Genomic DNA, 20,401 nt, shown 5'->3' with positions numbered 1-20,401 from the left:
ATTTAAGTAAGTGTCAATAGGAGCTCTCCAAGAAACTGAGTATAGATAAGAAAGATGTCCCAGGACTAAGTCTTGGGGCATCTCCTTTGCGGAGAAAAAGGAAAAAAAAAAAAAAGAATGAGAAGGAATGGATAAAATGCAGAAGAAAAGCTTGATTTCCTAAAAGCCTAATTCAAGGAAGAAGAGGAGGGAATAACCAACTTACCAAATGCTGTTTATAGGTAAGTAAGGTGATGACTATGAATTAACAAGTGGATTTAACAACACTGAAATCACTGGTACCTTGAAAAGGACACTGGTGCTATGACAGGGGCAAAAACCTGATAAGAAAGGATTTAAGGGGAATACATCTAAGCTGTCTCCAGCATAGGCTACCAGAGGAATTTACTCTTAACAGTAATCCTTCTACTTAGCAGGAGGCCAATAGGGTTTCAGCTTACTCTGTGAAAGTTACCTCAGTTACACTCATTATTTTCAAGTAAAAAATTGATCACAGAGTTAGTCCTTGGTCCTCTGACATGGATTTTTCCAGAAATAACTGTATTGGAAAGCTCACTTCAGTTCTCAACACCTAGAGTGAGTACATCCTCAATTTTCTAAGGTTTCAATTTAATAGAATTTTGTTCTGTTGAAGGGAATTCTATGTGCAATTAAATATGATTTAATTTTATGCCACAACAAGAGTTTTTATATTAAATTTTTTCCTCAAATTAAAAAAAAAAAACCAAACCTCCGTTTCAGCCATGGGCTGGGAAGAAGGGAAATGGAGAATGTTGTTCAGTAGGTACAGCATTTCAGGTCTACGAGACGAAAAAGCGCTAGGGATCTGTTGCACAACATGTAGCTAACATTGGAAGTTAAAGTCGCTCAGTCGTGTCCAACTCTTCGCAACCCCAAGGACTATAACCTGCCAGGCTTCTTTGTTCATAGGATTTCCCAGGCAAGAATACTGGGTAGCCATTCCCTTCTTCAGGGGATCTTCCCAACCCAGGGATTGAGCCCAGGTCTCCTGCATTGCTGGGGGATTCTTTACCATCTAAGCCACCAGCTAACATTACTGTTTAAAATGATTAAGATGTAAATTTGATTAAATTTGATAAAAATTATTAGATGTAAATTTTACATTATGTGGGGTTTTTAAATCACAGGTAAAAAAATTCTTTTACAGACATACATTCTGCTGGCAAATAAATCTATAATAATAAGTAACTGGAGGCACAGCAGATACCATAACAATATTTGAGGAGTAAAATGTGTTTTGTTTGTGGGAGGGGCACCATTTAAGGAAGTAAAACCTGCTAAGAAACTTTTCTCACTAAACTGTAAAATAGTTTCCTATTTTCCCTCCAGTTAAGGCAAGAGATACTGCACAGCATTAGTGCAGCATAAGCTACAGGAAGGGGTCCTTTATAAGCAGAATATGTACAAGCACAAAACTACCTGCAGAACGTGGTATGAAAGTCTATATTTATATTCTTTAGTCATAGTCTTTCAGGGTTTTTCCCAGGTCTTTTTACCTGGTTCTCTAGTAACTCTCTTTTATCCCTTGATTTTAGCTGCTCTTCTCTGGATCTATCTTAAAACTTAAACAGCAGCAAGAATAGAGAATAATACATCTGAAAGGCTGATTAATTTGATATTTATCATGAAACTGTAAGGCAGATAGGGCTTGCACTTCCCATTTTATAGAGAAAGCTAAACATTTTAAAAGTGATTTTCCTCTGATCTCATATCAAATGTTAAAACTAAAACCTAGGTCTTCTGATTTCTAATCTAGTAATTTTCCCACTATACCATAGTTACTTTCTCAGGTGGAGGATAATAAACAGCAGGGAATAAGAGATTAGTTTTGCAACTGATCATATTTAACCTTTTTAATGAATGATCTAGAAAACATTCACAGAGCCAAAGAATGACGTTGGACCCTTACCCTGCACGATACAGGAAGATTAACTCAAATGGATCAAAAACCTAAATTTAAGGGCTAAAACTATAAAACTCTTAGAAGAAAACATAGGGGAAAATCTTTATGACCTTTGATTTGGTAACGGTTTTTTAAATATGACACAAAAGCACAGGCAACAAAAGAAAAAATAAATAAAATTACACTTTATTAAAGTTTAAAACTTTTGTACATCAAAGGACACTATCAACAGAGTGAGAAAACAGCCCACAGAGGGAGGAAATATTTTCAAATCATATATCTGACAAGGATTTACTATCTAGACTACATAAAGAGCTCCTACAACTCAACAGAAAACGCTTCAAAAATGAGCAAAGGACTTAGAGATTTCTCGGAAGGTAAAAATGGTCAAGAAACACATGAAAAGAGAGTAAACATCACTAGTTGTTAGAGAAAAGCAAATCAAAACCACAAATGGGACACCACAAGGATGGGCTATCATTTCAAAAAACAGGGCGATTGACAAGGGTACGGAGAAACTGGAACCCTGTACATTGCTGGTAGGAGTCCAAAACGGCATAGCCACTGTGGAACACAGTTTGGTGCTTTCTCAAAAAATTAAAACATAAAATTACCATGGAGCCAGCAATTCCACTTCTAGGTACATACCCCAAAGAACAGAAAATAGAGATTCAAACATAGACTTATATACAAGTGTTCAAAGGAGTATTATTCACAATAGTTAAAAGGTGGAAACAACTCAAGCCAGAAGAATGGATAAAGAGAACGTGGTATACACATACAATGGAATATTATTAAGTCCTAAAGAGGAATGAAGTTCAGATACATGCTACAATACAGATAAACCTTGAAAGCATATGTAAGTGAAATAAGCCATACACAATGGACAAATGCAGTATTATTCCACTCATATGAAGAATCTAGAATAGACAAATTCATAAGAGACAAAAAAGGAGAATAGAGGTTACCAGGGTCTGGGAGAGGTGGGCAGTTACTGCTTAATGAGTAAGGAGTTTTTCCTTAGGATGGTGAAAAAGTTCTGGAAATAGTGGTGATGGTCATGCAACACTGTGAATGTACTCAATGCCAAAAAATTGTAAACTGAAACATGGTTAAAACACTAAATTTTATGTTATGTAAATTTTACCACAATAAAAAAATGAATAATGAAGAGTCTGGTCCTAAATAGCTTTATCTGCAGGCACAAATTCCCTTCCTTCCCCACAGTACCCTGCATTCCACTCTCCTATGGAACTGCCTGACCTTAGAGGGACAACTTACTTTCAAGCTTTCCTGGCTTCATGTGTGTTCCCTCTGTCCTCACTGCTTTCTAAGTTTGGTTGGTGAACTACTCTTCATCCATTAGGATTCATCTTCAGCAAGTCCTTTCTTTCCTGACTTCCTGAAGCAGTTAAATCAATTGTTCCTCTATACTCTCAAATCTCTTTGTAGACAGTTGTAATGTGGCATTTAATCATGCATTATGGATCATTTCTCTGTGTGTCTCCGCCATTAGATCAAGTTCCTTGAGGACTAGCATTGAATCTTACCTTTCTATTCCTAGCACCTAGTACATGGTAAACACTCATCTTTACCAAATAAATGACTTATGTATACAACGTACTTTGATAAATCATAAAGCACTATATCAGGAAGAGAACTTATTTAGTTCTACCCTTTGTGAATTTAAGTTACTTATAGTTTTCAGTTTATGAAACAAGTCCCTGAGGATATGCAGTACATAAGACAAATGAATTTTTTTCATTATGTCCCCATTAACTAATTCTAAGGTTTTCTTCTCTTCATATAAATGCTATTGAACCGGGAAAATATTTTTGAATTTCTAACTAAACAAAATACTAATCTAGATGTACTATTACATGTTTCAAGGAAAAGATACATTCAATAAAGCCAAAAAGATAGTAAGTTGATAATGACTGCCTTTACATGAGAATATTTCGATTATGTCTTCCAGAAAAGTAGTGTAATCAGATATGTGGATAATACCCCTGGCAGCCCAGCACATACATACGCATGCTTTAAGAGCCAGTGCAAATTGCTGAATCAATCACCAAATATTCACAGTGTCCACACGTAGGGCATAGTACCAAATACATTAGGTGTTTACAAAATTTAGACTAGATGATTTTCAGAGTCAAGAAATTCACAATATGAAATTGGAAGACATGAAAAAATAGATCCAGCATAAATGTACAGATATAGTTATTCACTCAACATTCATTAACTAGGTATAAACCAGGTACTTAAAACATATGCAGATTAAGAAATATGGACTCTGCTCAGGAATTAAGTAATGTCATGCCAGGAACTGTGGGAATACAAAGATGAACAAAACATATAGCCCTATCTGGCCCACAATCAAGTTATGGAGAGATAATCCTAAGTAGGTAACTACAGCAATTAACACTGATGACTCTTCCTCAAAACTCTTCCCCTTGGCTGACACGCCACCACAGTATGCAGCTTTTTCTTTTCCTCTCTGCCTACTGTCAGTCATTTAAACCCGCTCCTCCTCTACTACACCCTGAAGTGATGCAAAGCTCCATCTTACATATTCATCATCTTACTCTATAACCTAGACCATTCCTATGATTTCAACAATCAAAATCTTTTCCTAGGTTGTCCTTTCTACTGAATTCCAAGAGGGCATTTTCAACTACCTACTAAATATTTCACAGATTCCTCAAACTGGACTTATTTATTAAACTTGCACTCTTCTCAAACTAACTTCTAATCTAAGGTTCCTACCTCAGGTCATAGCACTATCACCAGTATCATGGGATTCATCTTTGCCTAATCACACACCAAATGCATTACAAAATCTTGTTAATTCTATTTCTCTCTACTTCTCTATCTTAATGACCCAGTGCTTCTCCATCCAGGTGCCACTAGCATTTGAAGTAGAACAGTCCTTCATTGTTGGGACTCTCTTCTGCAGTACAGAACACCTACCATTCCTGGCTCCACACCTAAACCCATTACCACTCCCCAGGCATCAATACTAACGAAAATGCCTCCTGAGGCTGGTTAGGCACAGAATTATACAACATGTTTAGTTAAAGACTCCATTATCCTCCAACTGTACTACTGAAAAAAAAAATTTTTTTTAATAAAAACCTATATTTATTTTTCCTATATCTACTTTTTTACCTCTCTAATCAATTCTCTATTCTGCAGCCAGAGGTTTTAAGCTCAATTTGCTGAAGTAACTCCTCTATTTAAAGTCCTTCCATGTTTTCGATTGTGGGAGAAAGCATTTAGTCTTTTGCCACTAAATATAAGGTTAGCTGTGGGGTTTTGACAGAGACCTCTGATGAATATGAGGAAGTTTCCTTCTATTGCTATTTTGCTGAGAGTTTTTACCATGAATGCGTGTTCAACTTTGTTAAATACTCTCTCTGCAAGGATATTCAATCTCACTACTTTTACTGGAGGTCCTAGCCAGTACAGTATGGGGAAGAAAAATAAAAAGCATCCAACTGGAATGGGGGGAAAACTGTCTTTATTTGCAGATGACATGACCTTGTCCAGAAATAATTTTTAAAAATCTACCGGAAAAACTACTACTACTGAGTTCTAATGACTTTTTGTAGAATCCTTAGAATTCCTTAGGGTCCTGGTGGCTCAGAGGTTAAAGTATCTGCCCGCAATGCGGGAGACCTGGGTTCGATCCCTGGGTTGGGAAGATCCCCTGGAGAAGGAAATGGCAACCCACTCCAGTATTCTTGCCTGGAAAATCCCATGGACGGAGGAGCCTGGTGGGCTATAGTCCACGGCATCGCAAACAGTCGGACACAACTGAGCGACTTCACTTTCACTTTAGAATTCCTTAGATGCCATTAGAGCTAGAACTAATAAGTCCTACAGCAGGGAAACAATCAATATACAAAAATTAATAGCACTATTTATACACCCGCAAAGAAGTGGAAAATGGAATAAGCCCAATTCCATTTTTTATAGCATCAAATACATGAAATACTTGGGGATAAGAACACGTGAGTCTTGAACACTTGAAAATGTAAAATGTGCTGCAAGAATATAGAGAAGATCTAAAACACAGAGACACTCCGTGTTCGTGGATTGCAATAATCAATATGGTGAAGATTCAGTTCACTCCAAATTGATTTACAGAGACTGATTATGGGTTGAGCTGTATTCCCTAAAAGGTCATGTTTAAGTCCTAACCGCCGCCGCCCCCAGTACTGTGACTGTGACCTTACTTGGAAATTATGTCAATGCAGCTGTAATCAAATTAAGATGAAGTCATACTGAATTAGGATAGGCCTTAATCCAATATGGGCTTCCCAGGTGGTGCTAATGATAAAGAACCTGCCTGCTAATGAGGGAGACATAAGAAACATGGGTGCATTTCCTGGGTCATGAAGATCCCCGGAGGAGGGCAGGACAACCCACTCCAGTACTCTTGCCTGGAGAATCCCATGGACAGAGGGGCCTGGGGGCCTGTAGTCCATGGGGTCACAGAGTCAAATACAAACAACCAAAGTGACCCAGCACAGAGCACCCACATGCAATCCTCAATTAATGCAAAAGAACTAGTCCTTGTAAGAAAATAAAACAGAATTAGGGAAGAGAACTCCACATGAAGAGACAGAGATACACAAACATGTTGGGAAGACAGCCATGGAAGATGTTGACAGAGACTGAAGTTATGCTGCCTTAAGCCAAAGAACACCTGAGGTTATCAGAAGCTAGAAGAATCTTCCCCTAGAGGCTCCAGTGGAAGCACAGTCTTGCCAAAACCTTAATTTTGGACATCTACTCTTCAAAACCATGAGACAACCAAGTTCGGTTATTTTAAGCTATCCAGTTTGTGGTTCTTTGTTACAGCAGCCCTAAGAAACCAATACACACAGTGAACACTCAAAAGTTATTTGCTCTGTTGGCAAGATAACTGTTCTTATAATTTTGCTCTCTCTATATAATTTTATATATTTTAAAACTATACAGATATAGGTACCTAATGTGTGTCAATGCACTTTAGTGGAAAGGATTTATGGAATCAAGCAGATCTGAGTTTAGGATTCTGCCATTTTCTCACCTAAGCCTGTTTCTTCAACCATAAAATGAGAAGAATTAATGGAAATACCCACTACAGACTGACATTTAGTAATGTTAGTTCCTTTACTTCCTGGGTGTACTGGAAGAGTTAACCTTGAAGAGTTTTTTTCTTTTGCCGTGCCATGTGGCTTGTGGGGTCTTAGCTCCCCATCCAGGGATGGGACCTGTGTTCCCTTCAGCAGAAGCAAGGAGCCCTAACAACAGGGAAGTCCCTGATCTTACATTAAAACTCTAATATTTTAATTGACAAAAACATACCAATTGCACAATGTACTCTGTACTACAAAGATCTTAGACACATGTCCCCGCGTTTCTTTCATCTTCCTTTCTTATTTCCTTATGCTTTTCTGCTTCTTCTTGCTCCCACAACAAGGGTCAGAGTAATCTCAGGAGGTTCCATGAAGATCATAAAACTGATTCTTGAAAAATGTTGGCTACAACTTTAACAGAGAAAAACCTAAAAGAATATTCAAGGAGATTCCTTCTACCCACTCCAGAGAGGAAAGAAACAATTCATATAATGTGGTGATGTGGTATATGTACTCTGATACAACAGGGAATACTTGAACTGTAACTTCATTAAGCAAGGAACTATGTTTTGTGTTCTGTGAATAAAGACCAAAGGTTTCCGCATTTTGGCTTCCTTGTAAGAGAATTAACATTCCATTTGACTGAACTTTGCGTTCCTCTTGGCACAGGCAAGGCATGCAGTAATTTTAGTTTCTCATGATGCTTTAAGTTTCTCTTAAAGTGTTTTCCTTTTTCTGTTAAACTTCAGTGATTTCCACTACTCTGCCTTCCCACTCACCGATCCATTCCTTTCTATCCTCTAATCTACTGTTGATTTCTTCTAGTGTGTTTTTCATTTCAGTTATTTTATTCTTCATCTGTTTGGTTCTTTTTTTATATTTTCTCACTCTTTGTTAAAAACTTCTAACTTCTCACTCTGCTCATTCAATCTTCTCCCGAGTTCTCTGAATGTCTTTACACTCATTACCTTGAACCCTCTATTGGGCAGGTTGCCCATCTCCACTTCACTGAGCTCTTCTGGGATTTTATCTTGCTCCTTCATTTGGAAGATACTCATCTGTTGCCTCATTTTGCCTAATTTACTGTTTTTATTTCTAAGTATCTGGTAGGTTGGTTTCATTTCCCCACCTTGGAAAAGCAGGCTTTTGGAGATGTCCTCTGCATCCCAGCAGCACACTGCCCTCCAGTCATCAGAGCCACGTGCTCGAGGGCAGTACCCCGTCCAGGCCGCGCGGGTCATGGTGGTGGTCTACTGGGGGCCGTTCCTTGTGTGGAGGCTACTGGCCCCTAGTTGGTAAGGCTGAGTGCCCTGGGACCCTGGGGCTAGCACTGGCCCGCTACAGGGTGGGGCTGGACACCAGGGTAGCTAGCTAAGAGGCTGAAGGTGGTGTTGGCCTGCTGGGAGGTGAGTCTGGGGCCCAAGAGGTCCGCGGCGCTAGTGATAACCTGCTGATAGGCTGAGCAGGGTTCCCGGGGCTCTGATTGTAGGCCCTGGGGGTCGTAGAGCTGGTGGTGGCCTGATGTTCGGCAGGGCTGGGGCCCCAGGGGTATCAGGGCTGGTGCTAGCCTGCTGGTAGGTGGACTGGGTCCTGGTACAGGGGGCTGCACTGATACAATTCTCTATCTGACACATCTATTCTAAATATGTCTTCCAACCCATGACTTGCTTTTTCTTTCATTTTTTAAAAAAATAGTGCCTTTTGAAGAACAAAGCTTTTAATTTCGATAGTCAAATTTATCTCTTTTTCTTTTTATGGTTCATGCTTTTTGTGTCCTCAAAAACCCACACAAATCTAAAGTCACAAATATTTCCTCCTGTGTTGTTGTCTAGAAGATTCATAGCTTTACTTTTTACATTTAGGTCCATGATCCATGTTAATTTATTTGTGTGTGTGAAGTAGCACAAGTTATATATACCACCACCACCCACCTCATCACCATAAAGTTGCTTTAATATCTTTTGTTGAAAAGACTTCCCTTTCCTCATTAAACTGCCTTGGCACTTTTGCCAAAAATTAATTGACCATATATCTGTGGGTCTATTTGTGTGTTCTATTCCATTTCAGTGATTTATATGCCCATTCTTTTCAATAACTCCACAGTCTTGATTACTGAATCTATATAGTATTACATTACTATATAACAAGCCTTGAAATCAGGGAGTATAAGTTCTCCTACTTTGTTCTTTTAAAAATTGTTCTGGCTATTCTAGGTTATTTGCATTTCCATACATTTCGGTATCAGCTTGTCAGTTTCTACAAAAAAAAAATAAAACAACCTTCAGAAGTCTGCCAGAGTTTTTAGTGAATCTTATATTAGTTTCCTGGAGCCATTATAGCAAAGTACCAGTATTCTTGCCTGGGAAAACCGAAGGTCAGAGGAGCCTGGGGGACTACAGTCCTATAATCCACAGTCCTGGGGTCGAAAAAAAAAAAGTTGGACACGCCTTTGCAACTAAACACCAACAAAACAAACCACAAGCCCAATGACTAAAACAACCAGAAATATTCTCTCATGTTTCTGCAGTCCAAAAGTCCAAAACTGAGTTGTCTATGGTACCATACTCTCTATTTGAAGGCCCTAAAGAAGGATTCTTCCTTGCCCTTTTCTTAGCTTCTTGTGGCTGCTGACGATACTTGGCATTCCTTGGCTTATAAATGCATCACTCCAGTCAAGGCCTCCATCTCCATGTGGCCTTCTTCCCTGTGTCTCTTTATGTATCCAAATTTCCTCTTCTTATAAGGACACAAGAAACTGGATTAGAGTCCACTCTAATCCTATAACCGGTAACACTTTGTATCGGCACTAATGACTATCAAGAACTCATTGGAAAAAATTTTTAATATGGTCCTTCCTAAAGTAACTTAAAAATTTTGTTGAGAAGACAAAGTTAACATTTAGGAAGCTATCAGTGAAAAATGAAAAACAAAATAATTTAGAGTGGCTCAAACAATAAATGTTAACTGTGTATAAAAAGAGCACACGCCAGGTCAGAAGTCAGAGGGCTTCATGGTCAAGGTACCCAAAGGCTGGTGTAACAGAAAAGAGGCAAGAGACTAAGAGCCAGATAACAGGAGCAGAAGCACAGGAACAGGAACTGACGTGACACGGAAGGCAGGCGAGGAGACACAGGTCGGCACTGCAACACATCTGGAGCAGTCTGGGTCAGGAGACAGCGGGACAAAAGTCGACAGAGGCCCGCCGTGGAAGGCCTGAAAGGCTGGACAGCAGAGTTCTGACTTGACACAGGGAGTCACACAACTACTCCAGAAGTAAGGCAGGAGGGAGAGCTGGTTTGCTCAAGGGGGCGGGACTAACTGAAATAAAACAGAGTTCGGGGCAAGGAGACTAGTTAGGGAGCTCCTGCTTCCTTTCCAATCAATTCTCTATTCTGCAACCAGAGTGCTTTTTTTAAAAATTCAATTTGACCAAGTAACTCCTCTGCATGGTGAACCACTAAGTCTGAGATGCTCAAGGAATCAAAGATGATACCAAAATTTCTAACCTCAGTCTCAATAATGGCTGCACGAGCATTACAGGGACCAGGAAGGCAGGAAAGGGATGCAGTCTAGAAAGGAGGCATGAGCTCTGTATGGTTTATGAATAATTTGAGGTGGCAATTAAATGACAGCTAGAATTTGGCCAGATTATGATGGGGAAGGCAAAGGCAGGAATATTCATGTGTAGAGTGTTAGAAAAACTGCACAAGGCTGCTCTTCAAATTACAGAGGCAGGCATCAGTGGAGGAGGAAATGGCAACCCACTCCAGTATTCTTGTCTGGGAAATCCTATGGATGGAGGAGCCTGGTGGATCACAGTCCATGGGGTTGCAAAGAGTCGGACACTTTGCGACTAAACAAAAAAAAAAAAAGCCAGGTGTTGGGGAGTCAGCTTAGACGGGCATAAGAGGAGTCAACTACACCTATTTAGAAAAGGACCAGGAAAGGTGGCAAGGGTGGAGTCAGACAACCAGGGCAAAGGGCAAGGCAGGCCAGCTAGAGCTTGGACCGGATCTTAAGCAGGAACACGGGCAGAATCCCATCCTGGAAAGAAGGCTGGTGAGAAATAAGGAAGTAGTTGTGGAATAATAGCTAACATAATACTTACTAAACATTTCTTTTTTTTTTTTTTTAAACAATATGGTATGTTCAAACCATATAAATGAATTTATTCATTTAAACCTCACAAGAATGAAAGAGGTAACTATTATTGTCCTCATTTTACAGATGTGGAACGAAGGCATAGAGAAGTTAAGTGACTTGCCCAAGGTTCTGCACATATTAAATGGCTGAGTCAGGACTCGAGATCATGGTAAGTGAAGGGCGCTCGGTCATGTCCGACTCTTTGCCACCCCAGGGACTCAGCCCATGGAATTCTCCAGGCCAGGATACTGGAGTGGGTAGCCTTTCCCTTCTCCAGGGTATCTTCCCAACCCAGGGATGGAACCCAGGTCTCCTGCATTGCAGGCAGATTCTTTACCAGCTAAGCCACAAGGGAAGCCCAAGAATACTGGAGTGGGCAGCCTATCCCTTCTCCAGCAGATCTTTCCCAGCCAGGAATCAAACCAGGGTCTCTGGGCATTGCAGGCGGATTCTTTACCAACTGAGCTATCAGGGAAGCTCTGAGATCATGGTAATGAACACTTATTCCGTGCCATGGTTTTTACATATATGCATTTGGTATGTATATGAGCATTGTGTACATACACACACAATGAGGCTATTTTTTTGGGGAAAAAAAAAGGAATATGTTTCCCACCCTCCTTTCTGGCACATGACCTTTCCCTGTTCAAGCAAATGTATGTACCGCCTCAGGGAAGATTACGGTTGGTAAAGGGAAAAGAGGTCAGTCATTTACTGTTCGGCTTCAAACCTCAAAACTGATTCTTTTTTTTTATCCATTTGTAACAAAACAACAGTTTTGGGAAGGACATTTTCTATATTCAAACAGCTCTGATTTATCAAGAGCTTGCCTTGGCCCACCATAACTGGTACAAGATACAGGCAGGAAGAATTCAAGTAAGGATAGGAGAAATAACCCCACCCAGGAAATAGGAGAAAGGGTCTTTCTCACAGAAAGAGGAAAGAAAAGGCAGCGTGTGTGTCACAGATTCCCTCTTGGCATGGGCTGAACTGTGTTCCCACAAACCCACACACTGAAGTCTCAACACCCAGTACCTCAGAATGTGACCTATTTGGAAACAAGGTCTTTAAAGAGGTAAGTAAGTTAAAATGAGGCCACTGGGGTGGGACCCTAATCCAACATGACTGGTGCCCTTATAAGAAGAGGAAGAACCCCAGAGATGCAGGAACACAAAAGGAAGCTATGAGACGACAAGGCAGCAAGGAGGAGGCCCTCTGCCAGCCAAGGGGAGAGGCTCCAGGAGAAACCAACCTGCCGGTACGTCAGCCTTGGACTTCAAGACTCCAGGACCGTCAGAACGCAAATTTCTGCTGTTTTTAGCCAGCCAGTCTGTGGGATTTTGTATGGAAGTTGTAGATAACTAACACACCCCTCTAGACAAAAACACGTTAGGGAGGAAGGTTAAAAAAAAAGAAAAAAACAAACACAAGGTAAATATGCAGGGAATCCCAGAGAAGTGGAGCTCGTTTCTCACTTCCAACGACAATTTCAGGCGCCCTTAAAGAATTTCTGTGTTCTTATGATTGCTGGAGGGAAGGGACAGTTGGGAGTGTGGGAAGGACATGTACTCACTGCTGTGTTAAATGGACAGCCAGCAGGACCCACTGTAGCACAGGGGACTCTGCTCAGTGCTCTGTGGCGGCCTGGATGGGAGGGAGGCACGAGGAGGAATGGATACACGCACACGTATGGCTGAGTCCCTTCACTGTTTACCTGAAACCATTACAACATTGTTAATCAGCTATACCTCAACACAGAATAAAAAGTTCAAAGTGTAGGGAAAAAAAGAATTTCTGTGTTCTAACAGCCCAGGTAACAAACTGAAAATGGGAGGACAGAATAATAAATTGGAAGATATCCAATGTCACCTTGCTGATATCTGTGGAGCAGGGATTTCAAGATTTCCAAAGATAGTCTGACAGTAGCACCTCACACCTAGACTTTGGTCTCTAATGCCATTTTCCAATAAAAGGACCTAGGGCTCTGTGGAGAAGGATTCTAGGACTGGGGCAGGAAGTACACAAGATAAGTCAGAGCATCTTGTGGTGACAGAAACTAAGGAAGGGGTTTGTGACAATGATGGGGTATTATGCCCAGAAGCAATTGAAAGAGGTCCCAACGGCCAAAGCTGGAACAATCTGAGCAACAACATAAATAGAGTAGCAGTGGATTATAAATTAAAGTATAAAATAAATATCCATGAGTTCATACTGATATAAATAAATAACTGAATAGTAAATAAGGGAGAAGAGACTAAGGTCCATGCAGAAAAACTGCAAGTAATTTATGTAGACACTCTGCCCTTAAGGAGACAGAACATAACTCCCAAGTCATTAAGCGCTGGCTGTACATAGCAACCGCCTTTCAAAGAGTACAGCACGGAAGAGGAAGGAAAAAATGCATTCTTTTCCTTTACGGTGACTTTGCAGTGAAGAAACCTACAAACACTACACAAGCCAGATGATCAAGGTCAGCACCGAGTGGCGAGTCACCTTGAGAGACGTTCTGATGCGAGGAGAAGGGCGCTTTCCTCAGCGGTCTTCCTCCCCCAAACCATAACCTGAGTCTAATCCTGAGAAAAGCATCAAACTAATGCCAACAGAGTGGCATTCCACAGAACACCTGACCAGTAATCCTCAAAACTGCCAAGGTCAGGGCTTCCCCTACTGGCTCAGTAGTAAAGAATCCGCCTGCCAATGCAGGAGACATAGGTCTGATCCCTGATCCGGGAAGATCCCACATGCCACGGAGCAACTAAGCCTGAGCTCCAGAGCCTGCGACCATACCTGCTGAGCCCACGCGCTGCAGCTACTGAAGCCCACACACCCTAAAGCCCGGGCTCCACAATAAGAGAAGCCACTGCAATGAGAAGTCCGAGCCCTGCAGTGAGAGAGAAGCCCCCACTCGCTTCAACTGGAGAAAAGGTCACGTAGCAACGAAGACCCAGCACAGCCAAAAATAACTAAATAAATAAAAATTATGGAAAAAAACAAAAACGGTCGAGATCATAAACAAAGTCTGAAAAAACTGTCACGACTACAAGAAGCCTATAGAGACATGACAACTAAATGTAATGTGGAACCTTAGATGGGATCCTGGAACAGAAAAAGGGCATTAGGGAAAAACTGAGAAAATACAAAGTATGGACTTCAGTTATTATTAATGCATCAATTGTGGTTGTTCAGTCACTCGGTCATGTCCAACTCTTTGCTGCCCCATGGCCTGCAGCACACCAGGCTCCCCTGTCCTTCAGAATCTCCTGGAGTTTACTCAAACTCATGTCCATTGAATAGGTGATGCCATCCAACCATCTCATCCTCTGTTGTCCCCTTCTCCTCCTGCCTTCAATCTTTCCCAGCATCAGGGTCTTTTCCAGTGAGTCAGCTCCTTGCATTAGGTGGTCAAAGTATTAGAGCTTCAGCCTCAGCATCAGTACCTCCAATAAATATTCAGGATTGATTTCCTTTAGGATGGACTGGTTTGATCTCCTTGCAGTCCAAGGGACTCTCAAGAGTCTTCTCTAGCACCACAGTTCAAAAGCATCAATTCTTTGGAGGTCAGCCTTCTTTATGGTCCAACTCTCATATCCATACATGACTACTGGAAAAACCATAGCTTTGACTAGATGGACCTTCATCAGCAAAGTGATGCCTCTGCCTTTTAATATGCTGTTTAGGTTTCTCATAGCTTTTCTTCCAAGGAGCAAGCGTCTTTTAATTTCATGGCTGCAGTCTCTGTCTGCAGTGATTTTGGAGCCCAAGAAAATAAAGTCTGTCACTGTTTCCCCATCTATTTGCCATGAAGTGATGGGACCCAATGCCATGATTTTTTAATGCATCAGTAGGGGTTGATTAATTATGACAAATGTGCCATTTAATAACAGGAAAAACTAGGTATGGGGTATGAAGAAACTGTCTGTACTACGTTTGCAATAATCCCATAGATCTTAAATGTTCTAAGATAACGTTGTTTTTTTTTAAAAATGGGTAACTTGAACAATCAATAACCTCAGATACACAGATGACACCATCCTTATGGCAGAAAGCAAAGAAGAACTAAAGAGCTTCTTGATGAAAGTGAAAGAGGAGAGTGAAAAAGTTGGCTTAAAACTCAACATTCACAAAACTAAGATCAAGGCGTCCGGTCCCATCATTTCATGGCAAATAGATGGGGAAATAATGGAAACAGTGAGAAACTTTATTTTTTCGAGCTCCAAAATCACTGCAGATGGTGACTGTAGCCATGAAATTAAAAGACGCTTGCTCCTTGGAAGAAAAGCTATGACCAACCTAGATAGCATATTAAAAAGCAGAGACATTCCTTTGCCAACAAAGGTCCATCTAGTCAAAGCTATGGTTTTTCCAGTAGTCATGTATGGATGTGAGAGTTGGACTATAAAGAAAGCTGAGCACCAAAGAATTGATGCTTTTGAATTGCGGTGTTGGCAAAGACTCCTGAGAGTCCCTTGGACTGCAAGGAGATCAAACCAGTCAATCCTAAAGGAGATCAGTCCTGAATATTCATTGGAAGGACTCGTGTTGAAGCTGAAACTCCAATACTTTGGCCACCTGATTCGAAGAACCGACTCACTGGAAAAGACCTTGATGCTGGGAAAGATTGAAGGCAGGAGAAGGGGACGACAGAGGGTGAGATGGTTGGATGGAATCACTGATTCAATGGACATGAGTTTCAGTAGGCTCTGGGAGTTGGTGATGGACAGGGAAGCCTGGCGTGCTGCAGTGCATGGGGTTGCAGGAAGTCAAACACGACTGAGCAATGGAACTGAACTGAACTTAAAAAAGGGCTGCCTTACCAAAACTCCCTACTTACACTTCATACCTAAGGCAGCTATCTCATCAGGGCAAAGGGAGTTTTGGCTTGGAACATCCATGGAGTGGGCAAGGGTATACAGGGAGGTGATGCCACCTAAGGATCCTGATCTCCAAAAGACTGTGAACCAAGTACCGACTGAGTCAGGCATTGAAACACCACTATTGATCTTAAGGTAAAGTCCCTTGAGGAACCCTCAAACCACATGCAGATTTGAGGCCACTGCCCACATTGCCCTGGGGATGTAGATTTAACCTACATCTCAGACACAACTGTGACAATGAGAATCTTAATAGTTAGGATACCTTAGTTAAGCTGTAACTAAGGAACTCTCAACGTGACTGGCTTACACAATAGGAATTTTTGAAACTTCGTTTATTTATTTATTTTTGGCTGTGCTGGGTCTTCAATGGCCAGCGGGGCTACTTTCCCGTTGCGGCGCTCGAGCTGCTCACTGTGGCAGCTTCCCCTGCTGCGGAGGACAGGCTCTGGGTGCACCCAGAGGTTCCAGCAGCTGCAGCACATGGTCTCAGCAGCTGCAACTCCTGGGCTCTAGAAGACAGGCTCAGTAGTTGTGGTTGCACGGGCTTAGTTTTTCTGAAGCATGTGGGATGTTCCCGGGTCATGAACTGAACCCATGTCTCCTGCATTGGCAGGCAGACTGTCTACCACTGAGGCACCAGGGCAGCAGGGAAGCCCCAGGAATGTTTCTTTATTTCACATAACAAGTGCCAATATACTATTGTAATACTTCACTCTGCCAACTTCAGTGCCTCAGCCATTCCTTAGCTAACTTTTCTGGCACTCTGGTTACCCTAATTTCAGGCATCACGTGGTGAAGCAACAACATCTGGCAAAAGAGACTGACCGCCTCTTCAAATGTGACTCTTTGAAGAGTACTGCTCAGGTACTTTGTAGAATGTCCCTGAATGTGAGTTTGTCTGATGCTTTCTTATGATTAGACTGGAGATTTTTGATTTGGGGGAAGAATATCACTGAAGTGCAAGTATGACTCTTTTAAGGAGCAAGGAAGCTTCCCCTAGCAACTCACTAGCCAGCCCCTTCCTAAACTAAGCACCGGGAATAATGAAATTACCGTAATCAGTTCAGACCAATCAGGACACAACCCTGAGTCATCAGGAAGGATATATACCAAACCAAGGGTGTACAAATGACTACTGAAGGGGTCAGCACCAGTGTGTGCTTTAGGTAAAAACCCTGAAAGGCAGAACCTTTACTTTAAAGAGACTACACTAACATGAATAAACATTAAAACAAGTCTAGTTTAAAAAGGAAGATACTTTTAATTGTCAATTTACTTGTTTCTCCAACATTATCACCATCCAGAAGGATTTTAGATCATTTACACACGATAAATCTATCTTCTCAGCTCCTGAGGGAGTAGCAGGAATAAAGGAAACACCTCTAAAAGACAAATTTCATCTATAGCTCATCTAGATACCTAGGGCAACATTTCCCAAACTAGTGTGCTTTGCTACATTCTTCTGTACCATGGTAACAAGTTGGCCATGAAAATAGTAATCGGTGATCAAATTAACTGATAGAGACTAAGTTAAACAAAATTAAACAGGCTTCTTTACTAACACATCTCTCAGAGCCTTTATATGCTAGCAGGATTATAAATTTGAAGAGGAGAATATACTACTTACACTGTTTAACATTTTCCTCCAAAAAGAAGGTTTTGCTTTTTTGTCCTGACCATCTATGAACAATTTCTAGGAGAGTATTCTGTTTAACACCACCTTGAGAAATACTGCTGTAAGGGGAAAACAAAGACTCAAGAATATAGTTTATTATTATTAGACAGTTGGGGGGGGGCGGAAATCAGCAAAAAATAAGTATACTGAAGAAGGCAGGAAGCAAATCCACAGAATTCAATGATAAAGAAACAAGAAAGGAGATAGTTCCCAAAATGTTAGAGACAATCAATTATTGAGAAATTGAACAGAATAAGAATAAAAATGCTTTTTGATTTGACCAGGAAGACTGCCATTTGTGACCTTGAAGAAAATAGGTCACATTGCATAGGTCATAAGTTAATAATATAGCACTTACCTCAAGTGCTTCAGAAAAGAGGAGGAAAGAAGGATGGTATACAGAATGAAAAAAATTAGGATGGGGATGAAAAAAGAAATGCATGAAACATTTATAGACCACCAACAACTAGAGTTTATCAGTGAAAGTAAAAACAAAGACATTGGTTGATTGGGAGAATGGAGTATATGGAAGAATACAAAAAATTTTAGAACAGCGAACACCTATACGCGGTTGAAGGTAAAAATGAAAACCTACTGAAAGAAACTGATAATCACAGTCCAGTAGATGGAAGAAATGGAATCCAGAGTATAAATCACTAGAAAAGATTTATCTTTCTTTCCAGATTGTAGAGAATTTGAATAGTAATACCTAACCATTCAAGTCTGAAGATCTCCTTTAATACTCCAAAATTTCATGGATATCTGTTTATTCCACCCCAGAGAACTTTTCAGTCTACAGAGTTCAGTATGTAGTATAAGTTTGCTGATCTGTTGCTCCTCTCAGAAGCTATGTTATGGTGAAAGTGTAGGCTACTGAAAAGCACTTACCTCAAGTGCTTCTGTGGGCCTCAATCTTCATGAAATAAGAAACAAAGTAGAGGCTGGTGACAGTAAGGAAATTGGGAGCTCAGGAGATTTTAATTTATAATGATTAACTATAAATAATTGGCATACAAAATAAAAACTCATAATGAGAACTCAGACACACACAAAAACACTGTGATGATTACCAAAAGAGGGTCCAGAAAGAAAGGTATCTATTATACTTATCCCACCCAGAAATTTTCACAGGTCTGGTATATCAACAAAAATTGCATAGGTCATAAGTTAATAATATAGTTCCCAATATGCTGGTGAGAACAAAGACTACTCAGCATTGGTCTAGTTACAGTCTAGCTTTAAACTTTCACAATTAAAACTTAGTGTGGCTTTCCAACACTAACCTTAAAAGTTAAGCATACAAAATTGTATTTTTATTTCCTTTCAAGATCAATTAGGACAATGACATGAGATTCTGTTGCTTAGAATGTTATTTTTAGAGTCTATCTTTTGGGTTAATTTCACTAACAATTCAAACTGAGTACATAATTTTGTATTATCTATGTCCAAGTCACAAGTGTGGCTCATACATATATGGCTCCACAGCCCACTTATAAAAATATTTTTATCACAAAAAAAGGCAGTAATTCTTATTCTTTAACTGCTTAATACATAGCCCTGTAGAGATTTACAAGAAGTTAGACTGCTTAAAAAATATATGGTGATCGCCATAAGTAGAAGGGTTAGAGGAAGCCACATTCTTTAAATAAAGAAATTAATAATGATCAGTGCGCATAGAATAAAGGATAGGGCAACAATACTCACACCAAATCCGGCAGTCTCTAACCCTGTGTATCTGTAGACGTAAGGCGGCCGGCCACATAGACGGGCCAGATCATCACGACTGCCAGCTCATCAGCCCGGCTTGGGGAAAAGGCGGCATCCACGGAGAGGCCACCCTTGAGAACCAAACACTTACAGTTTCGTCTGGAAGGGACCGCAAAATGTGGCCGTGGCGAACCAGTTAAAGTCTGACAGAAACATGGTTGTGAGCGGCAAGGGGAGCCTCCAAGGCAGCGACTCTGGAAGGCAGAGGCGGCCACGGCCGCGCGAACACCCCCGCCACGGAGCTGAAGGAAACTATGGGGGCTGGCGGAGGCGGCTTCGTGCTTACCTTGTCATCTTCGCATCTCTTCCCCAGGCCCTCCCGGGCCTGCAGCCGGCTGCTAAGGCGGCCGTAATCGGCCTCCTTCTGGTCAATCTGTTTCTTGTGCGAGTCCACCAAGAGCAGGAGGTCCGAATTGCGCTTCTCCAGGCGCCCGCGGGCCACCTCGGTGCGCTGGACCTGGCCCTGCAGCTCCGCCACCTCCTCCTGCAGCAGGACGTGGCGTGAGGAGATGCTCCAGTAATTGAAGGCGAGCACCGCGATCACCACCAGCAGGACCGCCAGAACCAGGGAGGGCAGGCGGCCGGCCCGCCGGTTCGCCCCGAAGCCCACCATGGGGCCGAAGCAGGCCGCGCCCCGAGCCTCGGAGCCGACACCTGCGGGCAGACGCTCAGGCCGCGGCTGAGGAGTTGCCCGGGGGACGCGGCCCCAGGGCCGGCCGACGCGGGAAGCCGGCGGACGCGCCCGCCCGCGAGCCGGAGAAGGGGGCGGGGCCGCCAGCCGCAGGCCCCTCCCCGCCCCCCCCTTCAAAGCCGGCCGAGGCGCGTTCCCTAGGCTTTCCTTCAGACCCTGCACCAGCGGGGCGGAACCCGGAGAACCCGGCGCCCGCAC

The 20,401-nt window shown here is 41.7% G+C and overlaps 1 protein-coding gene across 2 annotated transcripts in view; it reads right to left on the bottom strand.

Moving 5' to 3' along the window:
* GOLM2 (golgi membrane protein 2) overlaps positions 1 to 20,388 on the bottom strand; it is an 83,638-nt gene extending 63,250 nt beyond the window's left edge. Inside the window, exon 1 of one of the 2 annotated variants that reach the window (XM_043472785.1) lies at positions 19,799 to 20,388. In XM_043472785.1, the coding sequence (XP_043328720.1) occupies positions 19,799 to 20,125 (327 nt within the window). In that variant the 5' untranslated portion in view covers positions 20,126 to 20,388. The remainder of the gene's footprint in view (positions 1 to 19,798) is intronic. The other variant, XM_043472786.1, reaches the window with a different exon arrangement.
* Between the last annotated feature and the right edge of the window lie 13 nt (positions 20,389 to 20,401).

The sequence above is a fragment of the Cervus canadensis genome, chromosome 6, assembly GCF_019320065.1.
Source record: "Cervus canadensis isolate Bull #8, Minnesota chromosome 6, ASM1932006v1, whole genome shotgun sequence".
In the NCBI taxonomy this organism is placed as follows: domain Eukaryota; kingdom Metazoa; phylum Chordata; class Mammalia; order Artiodactyla; family Cervidae; genus Cervus; species Cervus canadensis.
Note: the sequence above shows the minus strand (reverse complement) of the source record. Positions and strands in the feature narration are given on the sequence as shown.